The sequence below is a fragment of the Phacochoerus africanus genome, chromosome 1, assembly GCF_016906955.1.
Source record: "Phacochoerus africanus isolate WHEZ1 chromosome 1, ROS_Pafr_v1, whole genome shotgun sequence".
Taxonomy (NCBI): Eukaryota; Metazoa; Chordata; class Mammalia; order Artiodactyla; family Suidae; genus Phacochoerus; species Phacochoerus africanus.
In genome coordinates, this window is record NC_062544.1 from 285,819,176 (window position 1) to 285,841,723 (window position 22,548).

The 22,548-nt window shown below is 55.9% G+C and overlaps 1 protein-coding gene across 2 annotated transcripts in view; it reads left to right on the top strand.

Moving 5' to 3' along the window:
- The first annotated feature begins 298 nt into the window (after positions 1-298).
- Positions 299-22,548, top strand: part of SLC37A1 (solute carrier family 37 member 1) — a 55,333-nt gene continuing 33,083 nt past the window's right edge. For both annotated transcript variants that reach the window (XM_047797280.1, XM_047797287.1), the window contains exons 1-6: positions 299-450; positions 1,136-1,318; positions 5,260-5,489; positions 10,537-10,618; positions 19,221-19,353; positions 19,994-20,072. In XM_047797280.1, coding sequence (XP_047653236.1) covers positions 5,434-5,489; positions 10,537-10,618; positions 19,221-19,353; positions 19,994-20,072 — 350 coding nt within the window. In that variant the 5' untranslated portion in view covers positions 299-450; positions 1,136-1,318; positions 5,260-5,433. The remainder of the gene's footprint in view (positions 451-1,135; positions 1,319-5,259; positions 5,490-10,536; positions 10,619-19,220; positions 19,354-19,993; positions 20,073-22,548) is intronic.

Genomic DNA, 22,548 nt, shown 5'->3' on the forward strand with positions numbered 1-22,548 from the left:
CAGTGAGGGTCCTTTGTGGGGAAGCCTGGCTCGGCTGCCGCGCTGGGTAGGGCCTATCTCCAGACAAAGGGCCCTTGGGGGACCCCCTCGGGGAACATGCCAGGCGCCGCCCGGGCGCCCCTGGCAGGTGCAAGGACAGGGGACCCCGGGGAAGACTCCTGGAGGGGATGATCCCCCCGACCCCCGGCCTCGGGCAGGCGGGCCGCGCGGCTCCGCGTGGGGGCGCCCCGCGCGGCATCGCCGGGCTGCCTGGGCCTCCGGGCGCCTCCGGGGCCGCGGGAGGACGGGAGGGGAAGCGCCGAGGGGGAGGCGCCGCCCGGGCGGGCGCCCCGCCGGCCGCAGGAAAGTGAAAGGGCCGCCGGGGCCTGGGCGCGCCGCCCCAGGAAGTCGCGAGCAGGAAGCGCCCGCGGCGGCGGGGCCGGGCGGCGGGGCGCGGGCCTGGGGGCGCAGGTGAGGCGCGGGGGGCCGGGCCGGGCCGGGCCGGGCCGGGCGGGGAGGCGGCGGCGGCGCGGGGACCCCTCCCTACCGCGCGCTCCCGCCGGGCCGGGGGACTCGGCGCCGCGGCCGCGCCGCACCTGCCACTGGGGGCGACGGGCGGGGACGCCGGGGGTCCGCGCGCCGGGCGGGCTGCCGCCCCGGCGCGTGGCTTTGTGTTCGGCCGGGGCCGGGGCCGCGCTGGCGGCGAGGCGTCTGGAGGAGAGGCCGGGCGGCCGGGCCCCGGCGATGGAGGCGCCGAAGCCGGTGCCGAGCCGGCAGCCGCCCAGCGGAGCCCCGGGAGGGGGCGAGCCGAGCTGTCCTGACGGGTCCCCTCCCGAGGCCGCCCCGCCCACGGTGACAGCCCAGCGGGGTGCCTAGAGAGCGCCGCCCGCGGGGTCGGCCGCGCGGCGGCGACGTGGGCGTGCCCGCGAGTCCCCCTCCGGGGACCGGCCGCCTCCGGGAGGAGCCGGCAGCCTGGGCCTTCGGGTTGTGTTGTTTGCCGAGCAGCCGGTTCCCGGAGCCCGTGAGACTCCCGGCCAACAAGGGTGCCAGCGACCTTCCAGATTTATAGGACTTAAAGCGCCCGAAGGTGACCCAGCCTCCGGCCACAACAGGCAGCCTCGTCTTTCCTCCTTCTCCCACCCTCCGGCCCTCGCAGGCTCTGCAGCCACGCTGCTGATCCAGGTGACCTGGCGACCAGGCCCGCGAGCAGGACACTGGAAAGCCCCTTGCCCCGGAGCCAGCTTTGAACTTCTCAAGGCACCGTCCCAAAGCCGGCCTTCCCTGTCGTCTCCCTGAGCTCAGGGCCTGGAGAGGGCGCGCCGCCGCGGATTTCAACTGGGTGAGGTTGTCTGAGTGGGTACCTGGATTGGATTGTCCCCCTCCGCCCTGCGTCGCTCCTTCCCTCCTCTCCTCTCGCATCAACCCCGAACACCCGGGGCCCTGGACCTTGCGTGTTTCACCACGTGCTTTTGGAAGTGCGCTTGTAGGTGCTGTGGGCGGTGCGCGGGAGGGTCTGTCTGTTGGTGGGAGAACGTGGTTCAGGTAGAGGGTTCCCTTTGGTCTCTAAAGCGGGGGAGAGACAGCATCTGTGGTCATTGATCTTTAATTCGCGCCTGGAAAGTGCAGACCAGAGAAGGCGCTTGGTCTGGAGAGGAAGTTGCCCCTCCCCACCCCCTCTCTCTCCCTAAAGAAAAATGTGTGGGAACCTGTTTGGGGGACATTAGCCTTAAAATAAGACCCACTTAAGAACTTTAGGTGGATTGTTTAAAAGTACACATGGGGCTGCTTTGACTGCTTGCAGCTGTGCTTCAGTGGTGGGACGGGGTTTCCGTGTTAGTCTCCACGCTGCTTTGTGTGGAATCTCTTTTTCGTCTTCAGCGAGTACACGGAACTGTTCCCCACGTGGTGCCCCGGGTTTTCTGGGTGTGTGGTTACAGGAGCGGTCGGGCTCTTCCAGGAGATGGGTCTGAAAACATGCCTGTTGCAGGCAGTATCAGAGATGCTCTGCCGGGTGCCCCCGAAGTTGCCGTCTTGACAATAGAGTGAAACTAGATATTCTGACCCTTTTCCCTGTGGGGATGGTGAGTGCTAGGGGTGCCTGTTCAGAGTTCCCACCCTTTTAAACAGATATTTTCTTTCTATGTGCTTGGGTTAGGGGCCCCAAATCGGATTTAAACCAAACGATTTGCTCCCGGCCTGCTGCCCTCTCTGTGGAGGAGCCGTGCCAGAGGCAGGGGGCGGAGGAGGGCATCCAGGGAAACTGGACCAACCTGTGCCCCACGGTGTCCAGCTGCCCCAGGCCAGCCACCTGGCCTCGCTGCGCTCCTGCTCAGAGGGCTCGTGGGCTCTCTGGAGGGCATGGAAGTGTCCCTTGCGACCCCGGGGGTCTTGAGCAGCTCTGGCTGGAATGATTTTCAGTGGGCACCGGACGGAAGGGACCTCATAAATTGAGCTCTTAACATCCCACCTGTGAAATCATTGTGTTTACACATCTGAATTGCACTTTCGGTGAGACTTTATAGCTCTTGAGTTCACCCACTTTATGGAGGAAGAACCTTTGTTTTATTTTTATTTTATTTTTTGTCTTTTGTCTTTTTAGGGCTGTACGCGCGGCATATGGAGGTTTCCAGGCTGGGGGTCCAACAGGAGCTGCAGTTGCCGGCCTCCGCCACAGCCACAGCAACGTGGGATCTGAGCCATGTCTGCGACCTACACCACAGCTCATGGCAACGCTAGATCCTTAACCCACTGAGCGAGGCCAGGGATCCAACCTGCGACCTCTTGGTTCCCAGTTGGATTTGTTTCCCCTGCGCCATGACGGGAACTCTCAAGAACCCTTGTTTTAAAAGGTAATCAAGTTTTGGGGGTTTTTTTTCCTCCTGATTTTCCAGTGTTTTCCGGGTTTTTTTTTTTTTTTTAAGTTACAGGCTTCACCAGAATTGCATTGAGGTTTATTGCTTAGTTGATGCAGCAAATCGAATTCTTGCAGACAGCCTGTACCTGGAGAAGCCACGTTTGGACAGAGAAAGAAATTTGATTCTGACCTTTCCAGACACTGAACATTTAGACGAAATTCTTTCCTCATATGGGCGTCATCCCAAAATTGTTTCTCAGAGTATATTTAGGCCCAAATAGGAACCTACTCGTTTTGGGCAGAATTTGAGTAAGATGTTTCTTTCAGTCCAGAGATCTGCACAAAGACAGATTAGAAGCATTTGTGGAACTTGGTTCAGCACATCCTTTGAACTGGGTTCTGGACCAGGAAACGGGAACAAGGCCGGGCCTTCCTCCTCTGCCTTCTGCTGAGAACACTACCAGCTGCCCTTTCTTGAGCATCCGCCCCACCCCAGGCTCTGTGCTGGGGGCTTCCACGGATGATTCACTCCATCGTTACAGCAACCCTGCATCCTAGGTGCCCTCGTCCCTATTCTTCAGCTGAGGAAGGGGAGGGGCAAAAAGGTTAAGTGACAGGCCTGGGATTACCCCGCCCGAGTCAGCCCTGGGGCTCGATCCTAGCTAAGGCCCCGGTGGGGGTGGGGGCCGAGGGGCCAGCCTGACCGGGACAGAGGGGGCTGCACTGCCTCCTCGAGAGGAGATGGGGCCATGGGGTATGACAGCTTGGCAAAGCGCAAACGCTCACCTGGGAGGCAAGACAGGAGCGACCCTGGGGAACCTGTTTTATTTGGGAAGACGCAGGCATTTAGGGACATGGTTTAGGTCCTTCAAATTGGAGCTATTTGCCATTACTTGTCTTTTATCTCAAGGAAGTTGTTCAAAGACCTTGAATAAATGTCAGCTTTAAATTAAGCATAATGTTCAGTCAAAAGTAGCTTTCTTTAGGAGTTCCCTGGTGGCTCAGCGGGGTAAGGACTCAGTGCTGTCACTGATGTGGCTCGGGTCACTACTGTGGCAGGGGTTTTGATCCCTGGCCCAGGAATTTCCAAATGCTATGGGTGTGGCCCAAAAAAAAGTAACTTTTTTTTTTTTTTTCAGGGAGGCACCCACCGCATATGGAGGTTCGCAGGCTAGGGGTCAAATAGGAGCTACAGCTGCCAGCCTACGCCACAGACACAGCAACACAGGGTCCGAGCTGTGTCTGCACCTGACACCACAGCTCACGGCCATGCTGGATCCTGCACCCACGGAGCAGAGCCAGGGATCGACCCTGCGTCCTCATGGATTCTAGTCAAATGCGTTTCTGCTGAGCCACGATGGGAACTCAAGAAGTAACTCTCTTTAAAAACACTATGTAGGAGTTCCCGTCGTGGCGCAATGGTTAACGAATCCGACTAGGAACCATGAGGTTGCGGGTTCGATCCCCAGCCTTGCTCAGTGGGTTAACGATCTGGTGTTGCTGTGAGCTGCGGTATAGGTTGCAGACGCGGCTCGGATCCTGCGTTCTGTGGCTCTGGCGTAGGCCGGTGGCTACAGCTCCGATTTGACCCCTAGCCTGGGAATCTCCATATTCCCAAGAAATAGCAAAAAAAAAAAAAAAAAAAAAAAAAAACGCTATGTAACCTGTGGATTTTCAACAAGTGTTGAGACAGAACAGTGATGCCCCTGCAGGCGCTGCGTGCTGTAATTTAGCGCCTTGATTCCAAACAGTCCTTGTCGCAGAGCGCAGGAGACGACTGCGAATTAACACGAGTGGTGAGCTGGGCTCTAGGACCGGAGACCGGGCCTGCCTGCCCCTCCCTCCCTCTCCTGCTCTGCTTTCCACTCTGGCTTCAGAACGGGGCCATTTTCCAAGCCTGTGCGGTGCCCACAGGGGTGAGAAAGGAAGGGCAGGTGTGAGGCGAAGGCCATTCCCACAGCTTGACGTGCACTTCGGCTCGATTGCAAAGCCGCCGTCAGAGGACCGGCTTGGTGACCTGCCGTGGTGTCCAGGCGCCCGTACCCCTCTGTTACTGTGGCTCAAACGTGGCCTGGTCCACAGCAGGGGGTGGGGCTCACGCCGGTCTCCTGTGGACATTCACGTTCGTTCTGCAGGGCACCGTGTTGAGAGTGGCTTGGTCTCTGGAGGTCTCGGGTGGGGGGGGGGGGGGATGAATCTGGCGGTTCTTTTCACACGTCATCAGAACATCATGTGAAATCCATGGCCGTGATCTTGACACACAGCTGCCCCGGAGGGCGGATGCCCGCCCCCTGCCCGGTGGGAGCACCTGGTGCATGAAAGTCCAACTTTGCCCGGGGCTGGGGAGCAGCGGTTCGTTCTTCCCCGGGGACCATTGGCGCTTTGGCCAGAACACCTGACCTTTCTCCATCTCATTCTCCTTGTAGAGAGCAGAGCCGCCGTGGGAAGCGAGAGGCAAGGCGAGACCCCCAGGAGAGCCCCCGGCTCTCCAGCCTGTGTTGGCTGCCTGCGGAACAAGAGAGCTGCAGGGAGCCGGGCTTAAGAACCTGTTTATGAAGCGTCTCCTTCCGTGACCGAGCTCCGCCATCAGTGCGACATAAATGGCCCAACTTCCCCCTGGCATTCGCTTCATCGTCTCGTTCTCCAGGGATCAGTGGTGAGTCCCTGGGCCTGATGCAGCCAGCGCTCCCCCGCCACCCCCAGTTCCCTTGCGATGCGCACGTGGACAGCTGCCTTCCCCAGACGGTGACTTGCTTAGTGGTGGGGGGACGCTGGCAGCTGGAACACAGCCGTGTTGTCCGCCTTTGGTTCTGGCAGTGACAGCCTTTGGCCTCCGAGGCTTTCGGTGGTGGCTGCCCATGGAAGATGATTCTGGTCCCCACAGAAAAAGGACCCCTGAGCCCCAGCAGGATCCTGAAGGGGTGTGGGTGTGACAAGTCCGTGAGCTCTGAGCTCCGTGAGCGGCCTCACAGGGCCAGGACTTTCAGACAAGAGAAATCCGAACAAGTGAAAGGCAGGCCGGAGCACGGCCGCGTTGCCCAGCACCTCGCGTGCCTGAGCATCCTGCCCTCGGGCCCCAGGGGCTCCGCAGGCCTGGAGAAGGTGCAGGTAAGGGCGGAGTCAGAGCTGGGCCCCCCCTCGAAGCCAGGCCTTCCAGTGCTTTCCCCGCCCATGCCGACCTCTGCTGGGAAGGTGGGTTGCCTCCTCTACCCTCTTAGGTTATGGGCTTGGGGGCATGCGAATTAAACTGGGAAAGACAGATTCCAAAGAGAAAAGACAGATTTAACAAGGACTACCTGTTCTGTTTGTGTGAGAGTTCACGTGCAAATGAGGCCCCCAGGGGCCTTAGAATTGGGGCTTAAGTACCCTCTTAAGGAGAAGAGCACTTTGGGGGAAACAGGCGGCTTTGCGAAGATAAAGGCCCTTAGGAGAAGAGCTGGGAGAGAAGAGCATGCAGGTGCTGTGGGCGCCCCCCACCCCCGTCTCCAGGCCCGAGACTCGGTCTGGCTGCCCCCCGGGGAGGGTTCACGACAGCTGAATTCTCCCCAGGGCTCTGCTTTGGGGTAGGTGAGAGATTTCAGGGACCCAAAGGCCTTCTGCTCGAGACAACGTTCATGGCACAGCAGGGCGTTCTGGACCCTTCCTCTCTGTCTTGCCAGTGCGCTGGGGGCCTCCACACCTCGTTCGGCTTCTCAGGCTGATGCGGGAGCACTCAGAGGGTGGCAGGTGTGACTTCAGCCACCCGGTTTGTTCCAGAGCAGTTTTTATCCTTACCTTGTTTTGTAGCTTTATTTTGATAGTTTTCAAACTCATAGAAAAAAAGGGTAAGAATGTTACAGAGAGCTTCCGTAATCACAAATTCTTTTTTCTTTTTTTCTTTTTCTTTTTGGTTGCGCTCCTGGCATATGGAAGTTCCCAGGCCAGAAATACAACCCTCACTACGGTAGTGACAATGCAGAATTCTTAACCACGGGGCCACCAGGGAACGCCGACAAAGTCTTTTTTTGTTTGTTTTTTTTTTGTTAGGGCTGAGACCTTTGGAGCTAGAGCAGTGCTTCTCAAACTTTAGTGTGCCCGTGCGTCACCCCAGACTCTCCAAAAATGCAGATTCTGATGCAGTAGGACTGGGCCGGGGCCTGAGCACCTGCTTTTCCCACGTGATGCAGTGCCGTGGGCCCACAGACCAGACATAGGAAATAGCGTTTTTGTCTTCATTTCTGTTCCATCTCCGCCTCAGACTTATTCTTTGACTTTGGAAAGTTATTTAACCTCTCTGGAGTGCAGCTTCCTAGCTGTAGAAGAAGAGAATTGGCTTTAACATTCCTGCGAAGGGCATTTTGAATGTTTTTCTGCCCAGCGTGCATTGATCCTTCGTGACAGCACGTGGGTCTGTGGGGGACCAACTTCCCTCCTTTGTGTGCAGTCGTGACGGGCAGGTGAGCCTCAGGATTTTCTGTCTCGTTAGGGCAGCTGATGGGGGCCCCTGAGCTCTGTCCCCTTGACCTTCCGCCATAGCCCTTGTCCAGCAGGAGGCAGGAGACGAGGTGGGCTCCAGGGCTCTCTCCTGGGACCCTGAATCTAGAGTAGAGAGAACCTAGGGCAGAGGAAATGGTGAAACACATCCGGTCCAGCTGTGGGGCCCAGGCCCAACTGGTAGACAAATTCTTTTTTTGTTCTTTTTTTTTTTTTTTTTTTTTGTCCTTTTAGGGCCGCACCTGTGGCATATGAAGGTTCCCAGGCTAGGGGTCAAATCGGAGCTACAGCTGCCAGTCTACACCACAGCCATAGCAATGCCAGATCCAAGCTGAATCTTCAACCTACACCACAGCTCACGGCAACGCCCGATCCTTAACCCACTGAGTGAGTCCAGGGATCGAACCCGCATCCTCATGGACGCTAGTCAGATTCGTTTCCTCTGAACCACGAGGGGAACCCCCTGGCAGACAGATTCTTAACAATTATCCCCATTTTCTTCTCCCGTCACCTTCTCTCATGTGTGTGTGTGTGCACACACACACATTTTTTCCTGAACCATTTGAGAGCAAGTTTCAGACATCATTCCTTTTTATTTCTAAATTCTTGAGTGTACATTCCCTGCGAACAAGCCATTCTCGTATAACTGCACACAAGGATCAAAATCAGGAAGCTGGAGCTCCCGTCGTGGCACAGCAGAAATGAATCCGACTAGGAACCATGAGGTTGCGGGTTCAATCCCTGGCCTTGCTCAGTGGGTTAAGGATCCGGCATGGCCGTGAGCCATGGTGTAGGTCTGAGGCAGCTCGGATGTGGTGTTGCTGTGGCTGTGGTGTAGGCCGGCAACTGTAGCTCCGATGAGGCCCCTAGCCTGGGAACCTCCGTAAGCTGCAGGTGCCGCCCTAAAAAGCAAAAAGACAAAACAAACAAACAAGAAAACCAGGAAGCTTAACATGGACGTAATGCTGCTACCTAATCCACAGTGCAGGGTCAAAATTCTATCAAACGTCCAGTAGTGACTTTTATAGATTAATCCCCCCCGGCCCAGGATCTAGTCCAGGGTCCCATGTCGCCTTTCGTTGCCCTGTGGCTTTAGTCCCCTTTATCTTGGATCTGTCTCTCGGCTTCCTTCATCTTTTATAAGCGTTTTCTCTTCTTCTGCAGATTATGCATATGTTTGTCAGGAGTAGCGCCCTCTTGGGCGGGAGCTTCTTGCTGATGAGGAAGGAGGTTCAAAGGTTGTCGGGGGAGGAGCGGAAGGAGTCGTGTGATGTTGGGTTGGGATTAAAGACGTCGAGACCTGGAGAGGAGATACGGGGAGAGATACGCGTAGCTCTGTGTGTGTGTGTGTGTGTGTGTGTGTGTGTCTGTGTGTAGGTATGCATGCAGATGTGGTGGGTGTGTACGGAGATGTGTGTTGTGTGTGTGTGTGTGTTCTGTTTGTAGGTGTTGTGCATGTGCATAGAATGTCCTCTTTCTACCGCTGAGAGTCCCAGAAACAGCTGCACCCCAGCAGCGGTGAGCACACCTGCTGCGTGAGCCCACCTGGTGCCAGCGCTCGGTTCTACGCGCCATTCATTTCCCACTAAAGGAGCCAGGCCGGCAGCATCCTTGGATGGGGGTGGGAAGGGAGATGAGCCTGGAATATCTTGTGCCAAAAAGTAAGGACGTGCTTGAAAACAAAGGGGCTCTCACCAGCTGCATCCGGGATGAGATTTTAAATAAATGATACTATTAGTGGTTTGGAGCCCATTGAATAAGGTAAGAATCTGGCAAGTCCGAGATGCTGTAACTAAATGATGCATCAATGGCAGGAAGTGGGAGCTTTCCTTTACTCATCTGCAAGCGTCTCTGAGCCTCTGGCACGTCGTGCAGTGTTGCCTTCGCTAAGCACACGTCCTCCACAGGGTGCAGGTGTGAGTCCCACGGGACCACCAACCCTTTTTTCCCACCTGAAATAGGACCCTATTGTGTTTGTCTGTCTGTCTGTTTGTTTTTCATCTGGAAATATTTATTTGACACCTACCTCTTCTGGTGGTCAGAGAGGCAGACAGCCCTGGTCCAGAGAAATAAATCGCAATGCTGAAAACGTGGGCGGGAGGCAGGAGGGAGGGTCTGCCTCTCCAGCGGGGCCCCATCCCCCACCCCCCCCTCCCCCTATCCCCTGGCCTCCCCCTTGGGTGCCTGTGGGTTGAAGCACCCAAGGGCAATTCGAAAGTCAGTGGTCTTTCCAGAGCAGGACGGGTCTTCAGGGTTAGGGGCTGGGCCCCCCGGTGCAGAGGGCCGCCTTCCTAGCGGGAGCCTCTTGCCAAACACTTTTCCTCCTGACCGGGTTTCTTCCCGAAGGACTGTTTTTCTGTCGAGTGGTTGGAGCGTTCAGAATGGAGTCCATCCTCCTGCCAAAGCGTCGTCTTTTCCGTAGGCTCCCGTGCATCTCAGCACTTGCTCTTGAGCTGCTTTTGTCCAAAACCAGGAGGAGCAGCAGGGCTCCGGGCCAGTGTGTTTGTGTCACTGGCCTCATTCATAGCTTGTGGGCATCCCTGAGTTGTTCTCGCTGAGGTCCGTGAAGTGTTTCTATTTCTCCCTGGCTTGTGTCCTTCCAGTGGCATAGAAGCTAAAAAGTAAAAAAAATTAAGTATGATCTTATAGGCCCAGGAGAGCAGGCTGATGAGTCGCGTGCAGTTAATTTTGTTACAAACTAAACAACCATTCCTTCTGTCTGCTTCATAAACACCCCTGTGTACCTGTGTCCCACATCCCTTTTGGATTAGTGTTTTTCACGAATGTTTAAATCGTTTCCATTTGGACAAAGTAAAAGTAGCATGTTTTTTGAATATCACAGCATAGCAGTATTATAAATAGAACTGACCATGGATACAGCAGTGAATGAATAACATACAGCCTGAGGAAGTTCAATAATACTGTTATAACCTTGCTGTTTTGTTTCAGTTTGTTTTTTGCCCTGCTCCTATGGCATATGGAGGTTCCCAGGCTAGGGGTCTAATCAGAGCTGTAGCCACCAGCCTACACCACAGCCACCGCAACTCGGGATCCGAGCACATCTGTGACCGACACCACAGCTCACAGCAGCGCCGGTTCCTTAACCCACTGAGCAAGGCCAGGGATCGAACCTGCAAACTCATGGTTCCACGATGGGAACTCCCCCAGTTATAACGTATCCTTAATAAATCTTATTTTATGTCATCACCTGCCACTGTTTTGTGTTCCAGGTACCGAGCCTTCGTTTTTATTTTGACATTTTTGCTGTATGCAAGTTTTCACTTATCTCGAAAGCCTATCAGCATCGTTAAGGTAAGAAATCCTTACAAACCCTCGATCGCATTTCCTGCCTAAACTCTCTGTAAGGAACTAGTTACCTTAAGAGCCAATTCGGGGGCAGGGGGGGGATAGAAAGATAAGTGGAAAAAATGGATTGTTGAGGAGCAAGTTATTTTGCTCCTTGTTTTTAGTTTCTCTTTTCTGAACTTAAACATCTTTAAAATGTTTTTAGGATTTATAGTTTCAGAGCTGGCCTGCTTTCGGTTATATTCGTTGACAGTTGCAGAATTCTGAAGCTTGATGAAGTGTTTATTCTGTCTTGGGTGAACGTCCCCCCTAAATATATCCAGTCTAAAGTTGTTCCCCAAATTGCTTCTCCAGCCATGAGGGTCATTCGACTGTACCCTAAGCCGGGCAGTGGCAGGGGCGCAGGGGGTCTCCGTTATTAGAACACTGAGTTTCTGGGTGCCTGGTGGGTGAGCAGGAAATTGTCCAGCAGGCCTTTAACTCGACTCTGAGAAAAGACGATTGCAACAGATAGTCCTACATAATAGCCGGTATAACCTGGGATAAAGCAAGAGGGTTTTCTTACCCTCATTGGCTCTCGACAGGCTCGAGTGGCTTTTGACTCTGTATTGTAGGCAATCGCCCAGGGCCCAGAATGGTTCTGCTACAGCTTGGCTGCCCTCCCCCGCGATCTCCTCGCTGGCGGGGACGCAGGTCCAGGGCCCTGGTTGTTCTGCTTCCTCAGCTCGCCCCCGTGGGGGGGGGGGGGGCCGTGTGCTGGACAGCTGCCCTCCCAGCCTTGGGGCCAGCGGCAGAGGCAGCACGGTGGCTGTCGCCTCTGTGGGCAGTTCTGTAGCCCCCGGTCTCCAGCCACTCCCCGTGGACGCGAAACATCAGCCATTTCCTCCAAGGATGCTGCATTCCTCCTTGACCCCTAGGACGCAGGAATGTCCCCTGCCCTTCAAGGCGCTTCCAAAAACCGCACGTTTTTGATGCACCAGGTTTTAGTAACTAGAGAAATATAAATGTGCTTCTCGAAAGAGAGGAAAGAGGAGGGCAAGAGAGGGGGGGCCTTCACTCTTCCACCAGTGTCCCTAAGTCAGTGCCGAGGACCGAGCAGCCCCTGCAAATGTCAACAGCACTGCTTCCTGTCTTCTCTTGAGGAAATAAACACGTTGCAGAGGTGGGCGGGGGCCGTGGAAGGGGCCTCGGGGAGGACCGTGGCATCGAGGCGGTCACAGTGGTCGGGGGGAGCCTTCCCGAGGTTCAGGACCGATCCTGAAAGGCTGGGTTTGGACCCTGCGGCCAGGCCCCGGGTGCTGGGCGAGGGCCTGTACTGGAACCGCGGCAGCGAGCTAAGGCAGGCTGGCCCCTGGAGAGCTCCCTTCTCATGGTCACCAGAGTCCCCACTAGCCAGGAAGGGGTGTGGCATCCTTCCAGGCCAGTCGTCCTCTTCCCTGCTGGGACAGGGGGCTGACCGATGAGGGGGTCTCGTGGCCGGTTCCTAGTTTTCGTCTGTGGCCTCATCTCCTCTTGCTGAGCCCGCAGCCTGACGAGGCGTGCTCGTGTCTAATTTAACGTCATCACGCTGTCCCCTGAGTGTCCTTAGGAGGAAGCTGAGCCTCGAGAGCCCAGGCCTCTGCGAGACCAGGGCCGCCTCAGGGGGCCTCTCCTCGGGCCGGGCTGGCTCCAGGGTCCTGACTCCAACCGCCTGACACACGGTCTCCAGGACAAGTTTAAGCATCTGAGAGTATCCACAGCATCACGCCCAGGTTGTCGTCAACACACAGACGGTCTGACTTAGATGTGCCTGGGTGGCCTGGCCTCATGCCGAACCCGTGGGCTTCTGTGCCTTCGGAGATGAAGGATTTGGCGCTCCGCGTGATAACTGACCTATTACGCCATCCAAGGCTTTCGTGCTTTATAGCTCATCTTATTTATGAAACTAGAAGTAGCAAGGATCCAGTCGACCCAAGGAACATTTTGAATGATCTAGAGCCTCTATTTACTGGCACACCATGAGCAGATCAAAATTAAAATATCTTTGCTGGAGTTCCCTTCGTGGCTCAGTGGTTAATGAATCCGACTAGGAACCATGAGGTTGCGGGTTCAGTCCCTGGCCTTGCTCAGTGGGTTAAGGATCCGGTGTTGCCATGAGCTGTGGTGTAGGTCGTAGATGTGGCTTCGATCTGGCGTTGCTGGAATTCCCGTCGTGGCTCAGTGGTTAATGAATCCGACTAGGAACCATGAGGTTGCGGGTTCAGTCCCTGGCCTCGCTCAGTGGGTTAAGGATCCGGTGTTGCCATGAGCTGTGGTGTAGGTCGCAGATGTGGCTCAGATCTGGTGTTGCTGTGGCTGTGGTGGAGGCTGGTGGCTACAGCTCCGATTCGACCCCTAGCCTGGGAACCTCCATATGCCGCAGGTGCGGCCCTAAAAAGGACAAAAGGACAAAAAATAAATAAATAAATAAATTTGCTTGCCCAGAATGGACCACTGGGAGCTGCGAATTATACAATGTTCACGTTCTTCAGTGTCATTAAAACATGACCTGTTCTGTCAGCAGGAAACTGTGTCGACTTACCTTTAGTCGCTGCTAATACCTAATTTTTCTCTGATTTTAGTCTGGCAGGAAGGAAAAACAAGTGATAACGATGAAAACAGGGCCAGAGGAGGTGGGGTTCCGAGAGCAGCACGATGCCCCAGTCCCTCCTCGTCACTGGAGGCGGGCAGGCAGGGGGCTCAGCCGCGGCGGCAGGGATGCAAGTGGCCTGAGGAGAAGGGTGACACTGGCCAGTCTGAATGTGGGGGCTCGGGCCCCTGCTCGCATAGCCGCGGGAGTGGTAGACCTGGGAGATTGCGGGGGGGCGGACAGAAAGCAAAACTGAGAGGCCGGGAGTGCCCACCACGGCCCTGGGCAGACATGTGCTGCCTAGAAAGTTCTACTGTCTCCAGTGTTGGTACTTAAATAGGATGCAGCTCCAGGGAACATCCTAGCAGTGTCTTTTTAATCAAATAAAATAATGTGAGAGTTTATCTGAAAGACCGTCTAAGAATTAGTTACCAAGGAACGTGTGGAAAAGGTAACATTTCTAAAGCCACTATCATCAGATTATGATGATACTGCTTGAGAATAGACAGGTCAGTAGAATAGCATATGAGATGCCATGCAGACATCCAGTAGAACAGCTGACAGGGGACATGCGAAATATAGTCCAGTGACTACACGGTGTTGGCACAACTGGTGATGCATCTAGAGGACATAAAGTTGAACCCCTGTCTTATAAAAAACGGATAGATTAAAGATTTTAATGTCAAAAATAAACAGTAAAAAGGCAAGACCAGGAGTTCCCCGGTGGCCTAGTTGGTTAAGGAGCCAGCTTGTTACTGCTGTGGCTCGAGTCCCTGCTGTGGCTTCGGTTCCATCCCAGGCCCAAGAACGTCCCCATGCTGTGGGCGTGGCCAGAAAAAGCCACGAAGGAAATTGTGTGAAGCTGGGAAACCCAAAGGAACATTGGATGGAGCGGATGAAGAGGCAGTTCACAGACAAGGGGTCTGAATTTCCCAGAGCTGCATGAACTGTGGTGCAAGCTTGCTGGTATTTACAGGTGCAGATTAAAGTAATAATGCCTCACTTTAGACCCACAAACTGGCACAGCATCTAAGAAAATGGCAACTCTGTTGCTGGCAGCGATGGAGAGAACTTTCGGGTGTTGGTGATGGAGTGTGACGTGTTCCAGTAGTTCTTACTGTGGCTCAGTGGAGAGGAATCTGTCTAGTATCCATGAGGATGCAGGTTCAATCCCTGGCATCCCGCAGTGGGGTAAGGATCTGGCGTTGCCTTGAGCTGTGGTGTAGGTTGCAGACATGGCTCGGATCTGGTGTTGCTGTGACTACAGTGTAGGCTGGCAGCTGTAGCTCTGATTCAAGTTTCGACCTCTAGCCAGAGAACTTCCATGTGCTGCAGGTGCAGCCCTAAACAGACAAAAAAGCAAAAAAAGTGTTCCAGCCTTTAGCAAAGTGTCTGGGTAACACCTGTTGAAATTAAAAATGCTTGTCCCTCAGTCCTGCTTCTGGGAATCTTGTCCATAAAAATGAAAGCACCAGCACTTAGAGGGCTTTGCAGATGCATCTTAATTGTAGCATTGTTTGCAATTAGAAAAAAAAAAGAAAAGGAAAAAAGCTGGCTATTTTGTCAACTTAATCAGCAAGTGAAAGTTTGAATAAATTATGGCACATTCATATACTGATATGTGCAACTACTTCAAAAAATTAATTAGAGCCAAACCAATTGACTCAGAAAGATCCCCCGGAGGTATTTTGAGCGAGAAGAGTCAAGAGCAGTGTGTGCATAAGTCCATGTAAAATGAGTTCATCTTTAAAAATGGATGGGGGTGTTCCCGCTGTGGCTCAGCAGGTTAAGAACCTGACGTAGTATCCACGAGGATGCACGTTAGATCCCTGACCTTGCTCAGTAGGTTAAGGATCCGGCATTACTGCAAGCTGCAATGTACATCTCAGACGTGGCTCGGATCCTGCATGGCCGTGGCTGTGGCGTAGGCCTTCAGCTGCAGCTCTGATTCGACCCCTAGTCCGGGAACTTCCGTATGCCACAGGTGCAGCCCTAAAAAGAAAATAAAAAAAGAAACAGATGGTGACCGAGCTTCCCTATGTATTCTTCCCTGTGTATTTCCGTACGCCTCTCTGAGTGGGTGTGTGTTTGCTTATGCGGGTGTGTGTTTGGTCCATTATCGTGTGGCTCCTGTGACTCAGATGAACTGACTGCCTCCCGGTGCTGTGTAAATGGGCACAGCTTGTCCAGTCTTCCTGCTTTGAGCACTCAGTCCACTTGCATTGCTGTAACCAAATCATGCAGACTGGGTGCTTGTAACCAAGTCATGCAGACTGGGTGCTTGTAACCAAGTCATACAGAGACTGGGTGCTCATAACCAAGTCATACAGACTGGGTGCCTGTAAACCACAGACACTGCCCACAGTCCTGAAGCCTGGACGTCCCAGGTCACAGTGCCACATGGTCATTTTCTGGCAATGCCCTCTTCCAGCTTACAGACGGCCTCCTCCTTGTGTAGGGTAGATGGTGGGAGGCTGAGGCGCTCTCTGGGGTCCCTTTAAAAGGCCACCGATCCCATCCACGAGGCCCTCATGACCTAATCACCGCCTCCAGGCCCCACTACCGAGCAGCATCACCTTAGGGGTTAGGTTGCAATGCATGAATTTGGTGGGAACGCCAACATTCAGACCAGAGCCGGCACTAAATCTTGCCTTTCTCTTCTAAGACTCCTTGTGGTTAATGCTTTGGAGAGTTCTTTTAACCCAGAGCTTTTGTAAAGGAGTGTGAAGACTATTAGAATAAATGCACCCACACAACCTAGTGGCCGGTGATGGCTTCCTGTCCACGTCGAGGAAGTGCACACAGGCACACACGCGCCTACAGCGAACTCCGTGTGTCGTCCAGAGGACACAGTTGAGGAGCCTGGAGCTCGCGCTCTGCCCTGTCCTGCCCCCTCATTGTCACCGCTCAGCATCGCCCTGGACCCTTCCCGATTCCCGCTCGGTTATCTCCTCCGTTCCGGAGAAGAGCAGCCTGGCTGCAGCCCTGGCCCAAGAACCCAGGAGGTGCCCCACCCTTGTTTTTGGAAGGAATGAGCGAATAGAGTTTGTCAGTGTGCAGTGGCTCAAGTTCAGAGTCTTCATTAAAGGTTCATTTCTATTGAAAAAAAAAAAAATCATGCCTACATGGGGAGCATACAGAGGGTACGTCTGCTGGAGCCCCTGGCCCTGCCGCTGCAGCGTCCTCTCTTTAGCGGGTCTCCCTAGGGGGCGGGGCCCGAGTGGGGCGGGCGGGGGCGGGGCCCGGTGGGGCGGGGGCGGGGCCCGAGGGGCGGGGCGGGGTCTGTGGCTGACCGAGGGTGAACACAACGCATCCCGCCGCCCCTGCCCCAGGGGCTGTCGTGGCGGTTTTCTGCCTTCTTCCATCCCCTTGACGCCTGTCTTCCCGTGGCCCCCAGCCCCCGCCTTTGCGTTTGGCCGTGTACTTCGTTGCTGCCCTTCCTTTGTGTATCACAAAGACATTCTTAAACAGTTGTGAGCACTGCGTCCCTGGAGTGTTCCGTCGGGCTCTTCCTCCCCCGGCGTTTCCTAGCCGGATTCCTGCTGCCAGGCAGGCTGTTGATTGATGGGCTTTTAGTAACGGCCTGGTGTAACTTGATTATTTTCTGCAGTATGGGGGGAAAGGAATTGTGTAAAAAGATTTGCAGAGGAGGCGTGTTTTATGAAAGCAAAGGACTAGCTCCCCCTCCCCCATGATGTTAGAACATTGTAATCAGGTCACCTGGTGAGGTTTTTTTAGATTAATTAAACTAAATTAATTTCCCTGCAAACACCAGGTTTGGGGACTAAAACGCACTGAAATATTAAAATGTAGGAGTATTATTAAATACCCTCAGGACTCTTTAAGCTCAGGTTATATTGAATCTTCTGTTGCTTTTGCTGCAGCCGTTGGGGGGGGGGGGGTAGTTTGCATTTCATGCAAGAGGAGGACTGGAGAGAGAAGGCGCTGAAGGGGATCAGGAGCCAGCCGGAGGCTCCCAGGTGGCTGCACACATGCACAGCAGCTGCTTAAGACCCAGAGGGGCTTTCTCCATGCACACACACACACGCACAGCTCGTCTTTACAAGCAGTGCCGGGCCGGGCTCTGCTGCCTTCAGGATGGACGCCCTTGGCCGAGGTTGGAAGCCAGCCTGGCAACCCCAGGCTTCCCGCTCAGAGCCCACGTCCCCGAGCAGCACCTCTCGTCACAGCCCAGAACAAAACAGAACCTCTTCTGCTTCTGTGTGAAACAGGAAGGGCTGCTTTCCAGTCCTTTCTGCCACACGGGTGGCGAACAGGATGTGGACGTGGGCGCTGGAGCGGCTTCTACAATGATCCTCTTCCCCAGCTTCCGTGTCAGGACCCCAGCCTGAGGGTCCCCTCAGCCTGCAAGGGGTCTCCGTCCCACCTGTGGCTTTCTTAGTGACAGGTGAATAGACAGCGCGGGCAGGGCCTCCCCGAGAAGCTGCGGGGAAGGTGGGCGGAAACACCTGACTTCCGGAGGCAAAGAGGAGAATTTATAAAACCAGGTGGGCGGGAAATGCTGGAAACGCCAGTTGTGCGCAGAGGAAGCCCCCCCACCCCACTCCCCATTGCAGTCACATCCACAGCGTCCCACCTTCAACCCAGGTGAGTCCGCCGAGCACAGGCCCGGCCAGGAAGGGGCTCCTAGGAGCCCACCACCGTGCCGTGAGCTCCGCTGAGGAAAAAGCTATTTGCAAAGTGTGGCTCTGAGTTTGCACAGGGGAGCTTTGGCTAGTTTTAAGGCAGTGTTTAAATTGTAGCAGAACCGCGCAGTGATGGCCACCAAGCCACGTGGCCCGAGTGGCTGGATCCCCTGTGCCCTGCCAGGTCTCAGGGGTGTGTGTCTGCAATGTCAGGTGGTGTCCAGCCCAGGCTGACCACAGCCCTGGCGAGGCCAGCCCTTTAAAGGAGGCCAGCCTCTTTGGCAGCTCCCTGAGGAGACGGGGTGCCCAGGAAGCAGCGGTGGTGGCCAGGCCTCTTGGTGGACCACCCCCCCCCCCCGGCCCACGGCTGGGAGCTGACCCCAGGGTAGCTGCTCTTTTGGGACCAACCCCCCTCATGGCCTGCAGGCCCGATTCCGCAGACCCCAGCTCACTAGAGGCTGCCCCTGCCAGACCTCCGCTCCCCTGAGGGCCACCTCTCTGGCCTTGAGGACACCTCCTTTCTGCCCTCACGCACACCTGATGGATTGGTGCCCCTGAGCCACCTGTAGCCAGAAACCCAGAAAGTCCACACCTGGCAGCAAAGAAGCAGGCAGGTTAGCACCTGCGGAGGGACATGTGCTCAGGTCCCATGGCAAGGTGGCCCCGGCTGCCCTGTGGCACTTTCCTAGAGGTGCAGCTTCCTCCCTAAGGAGTGGCCTGAGCTGGTTTGTGTTGGTTGGTTTTCTGAGATAGGATTTGCAGTGCACGTTGTAAAGTAGGCGGATTTCAGCGCCTAGCCTGGCAAATATTTACAGGCTCGCTTAGGAAGTCATCACCTAGGTTCAGGCCTGGCCCTTTTCCACTCCCAGAGGGCCTGTGCCTGGTCGCCATGGCCCCCTCTCTGGGTGACCGTGACTCTCGCCATGCCAGTGACTCAGTCCCTGCTCCTGAGCCTCATAAACGGAGGCCTCCCCCTGCCCCCCCGCCTTTTGTGCTCCTTTGTGTGTCAGGCTTTTGTTTGGAGATTCATCCTTGTCCCTGGGTGGACCTGTAGCATGTACTCAGTTAAATGAATCCAGCAAGCTCAATCCGTCCTTCCATGCTGGCAGGCCATGCCCGGGTGCAGGGCGCTTAGCAGCATGCGGGTGGCCCTTTGAGAGCTCGTGTGTGCCAGGTGTGCTCAGAAGGGCAGCCCCTGGAACCTTTCTTGTGGGCAGGGCTCGTGGGTCCCGCAGACAGGCTGCCCCCCGTGGGGCCTTATCCCCCTAGAAGGCAGTCACCCTGGGGTGGCTCGTCTCACCTGTACCCTCTCCCTCCCCGCCCCCCGGCTTCTGTCCTCCCCTCGACATCCCAGGGTGAGCTGCACAAGTACTGCACTGCTTCAAATGAGGCCGAAGTCAGACTCAACGGCCAGAGCCAAAAAACCGGCGACACCCCGGCTCACCAGCTCCCAGACAATGGGACCAACTGCGGCTGGGCCCCGTTTGGTGAGTTCTCCACATCTGGCCCCCACCCCCACCCCCCACCCCCCGCCGCCGCTGCAGTGGGTGAAGCTGCAGCCCCCCAGGTTCCTCCAGAGGCTGGCCTGGCTCCCAGCCTCGCCCACTGTAGGCGGTGAGGAGGTGAAGCTGCTCCCAGATGCACCTGCAGCTCCAGGTGCGAACTAGCCTCCCTCCTGCAGCCGCCGCCACCGTGGTCCAGCGCCCGCATGCGGGAGGGGTGGGGGTGGCACACCTGAAAAAGGTTCTCTCGGCGGAAGATCAGCTGCGAGCATCCGTGTGCGGCGTTTGTCAAAGCTGGACGTTGCGGCTCGCAGAGCGTAAGCTGCGGGTGGCGAGAGAAGAGTCCTGGAGCCGTGCGGGGGCGGGGGCGGGGTGGCGGAAAACAGCCAGGCGACGTGTGAGACCCCCAGTCGCTGCCGGAAGTGGGAAGTGGACCTAATGGGAGGAAAGGTTAGTCAGCGATTGTCTGAAACGTGGCCGCGAGTTCTGTTCAGAGCCGCCCCTTCCCTCCCGTCCACCGCCTGGATCGGAGGTGCCCTGTGTGCTCCTGAGCCGCTCCCCGACGTGGGCTGGTTTTGGTGGGAACTAAACCACACTCTTTCCTCTCGCTTTTCGCCCCACCTAGATCAGGACAACTACCAGCAGCTGCTGGGGGCCCTGGATTACGCCTTCCTGTGCGCCTATGCCGTCGGCATGTACCTGAGGTAGGTGAGGCCGAGACCCCAAGACCGGGCAGTTCTGTGTACAGAATGGCCGTGTGCCTGGGAGCAGGTGGTGGCCCCCACCCTCTCCTCAGAGACCAGGGTGACGTGGGGGCCAGCACACATTCCCGGGGGACCTGCTGACCAGGCAGACAGTCCGCCGACAGCTTTCCTGGCCCAGGGTTGGACACACTGTGAGCCCTGCCGGGACGTGGTCCCTCAGGGACAGAGAGCTGGCGGCTCCCTGACCAGTGCGCCCAGCCGAGCATCTATCCTCTGCTGTCAGAGGCCGTCTGGCATGGGAGCAGTCACCCCGGACGTGCAGGGCGCGTCCACCTGGATGCCCAGCTGGGCCCAGGCGGCGTCTCACCTGCCTGCCTGGCGGTCGGGGGTGTGGACTTCAGAGACACGTGGTGGGGGCTGCATCCGCCTTTACTGCTCGCCGCCGTGGCTCCGGGCAAGCGGCCACATCTCTTGGCCTCTGTTTCCACTTTGCAAAATGGGGAGCAAGTTCTTAACTCCTCATAGGAGGGCGGCAAGCCCTAAACGGGAATGCGTGTAGGATGCTCAGAACAGGCCCTGGCACACAGGTGCCCCGTTCCCAGCCCCTGGTGCACATGAGCCTTTCCCATTCTTTTCTTTTTTCTTTTTCCATCTTGTAAAAAATACTATAGTTGATTTACAATGTGCCCGTTTCTGCTGTACAGCAAAGCGGTCCAGCCACACCCAATGCGCGTTCCCATTATCCGGTTCTTGCTCCCGCTCTGAACTGGCCTAGGGAGGGGTAGTGCCCATGGGTAATAGGACATGTGACTGGCTGGCGAGCAACTGCTATTGTGTCAGTCCAGCCAGGTTGACCAAAAACAAACCCAGAAGCCTTTTAGGCATTAATGCCTTTACTTCAGAGAGGCTTGGGTTCAGAGAGAGATTTTTAGAGCTTCAAGAATCTCAGGAAGCCCCGTGCCTGGTTACCTTCCTCCCCAAGGCCTGCCCACCCGGACGGTGGCATCATCCAGGCGTGACCCCCTCCCCAGCTCAGGATGCCTCTGGGTGGTTGGGGAGGGGGTTCTGCTGACTGAGCCACGGGCACCTCCTGTCGTGCCTGCACTTTGGCACAGGCTGCAGGGCTTGTCTGAGTGTGGCGTGAGTACTAATGGGTACGGGTTATAACTAGCCGGTACCAGAATAACCCAGACGGAGCGAGAGGCCAGCTGCAGAGCACCGTGCATGCCTCCGGCTGCTCGGGGCCTGGGCTGCAACCAGGCGGCCAGCCGTGTTCTGTCCTGAGGTCACGTGTCTATGTTCTGAAGGCTGCAGTTTCACTGGACACCAATAACCAATAACATAAAAAGAGCCAAAGGCTGGAGTGCTTTTCTCAGTTATGAGAAACAGCGTTGAGATGTGGTTCTCAGCGGGGAGGGGTTTTGTCCCCTGGCAAACAGTGAGCAGGGGCTGGGCCGACATGGTTTTGGTGTCTCAGCTGGAGAAGGCAGTGCTTCTGGCTCTCGAGGGCAGAGACCGGGGTGCTGCAAGGTGTCACAGCACGGGGTAGCCCCTCGCCGCAAAGAATTGCCCCAGCCAGGATTTCAAGGGTCCTGCAGGCAAGAAACTTGGTTTGGGACTTCGCTGATGGCCTACCCGTTGAGGATGCAGCATAGTCACTGTTGCGGCTTAGGTCACTGTTGTGACGAAGGTTCGATCCCTGGCCCAGGAACTTCCGCATGCTTTGGGTGTGGCCAGGAAAAAAAAAAAAGAAGAAGAAACCTGATTTGAGTAAAGTGGTTTTTATGGTTGCTTATTTATTTATTTATTTATTTTTTAGGGCCACACCTGCAGCACATGGAGGTTCCCAGGCTAGGGGTCTAGTCGGAGCTGTAGCTGCCAGCCTACACCACAGCCACAGCAACACAGGATCAGAGCCGAATCTGCGACCCACACCGCAGCTCATGGCAACGCTGGATTCTTAGCCCGCTGAGTGGGGCCAGGGATCGAACCCACATCCTCATGGATTCTAGTTGGGTTCATTACCGCTGAGCCACAGTGGGAGCTCCCTGATTGCTTGCTTATTGGCGGAGATGCCTCTCCTGCAGCCAGTGAAGGTTACGATGACATTTTGTGTAACATGAAATCCAGAGTCAACTGTGACTGAGACGAGGACACACCCGCTTCCCCGCATGGCCTTTTAGTGACATCCTGGCACGTGGCTAGTGAAATGGATCGTGCAGTGTATCAGATAGACCAGATACCATGGCTGCTTCATTAGCCCTGGTCAGTGGTGGCAGGTTCCAGCAGGTGTGGCATGGCCTTTCTTATCTGCAGGAGTCCCTGTGAACCTGGAATGGTGTCCATCCCCTTAGGCCTTTTCTTGAAAAACTTTTAAATGGAGACCAAACTGGGGCCCGGGGTCATACAGCAAGACCAGAGGACATTTGTAAGCCCTAGTCGGTGGCACCAGCTCCCAGGAGGATCACGCCTGCTC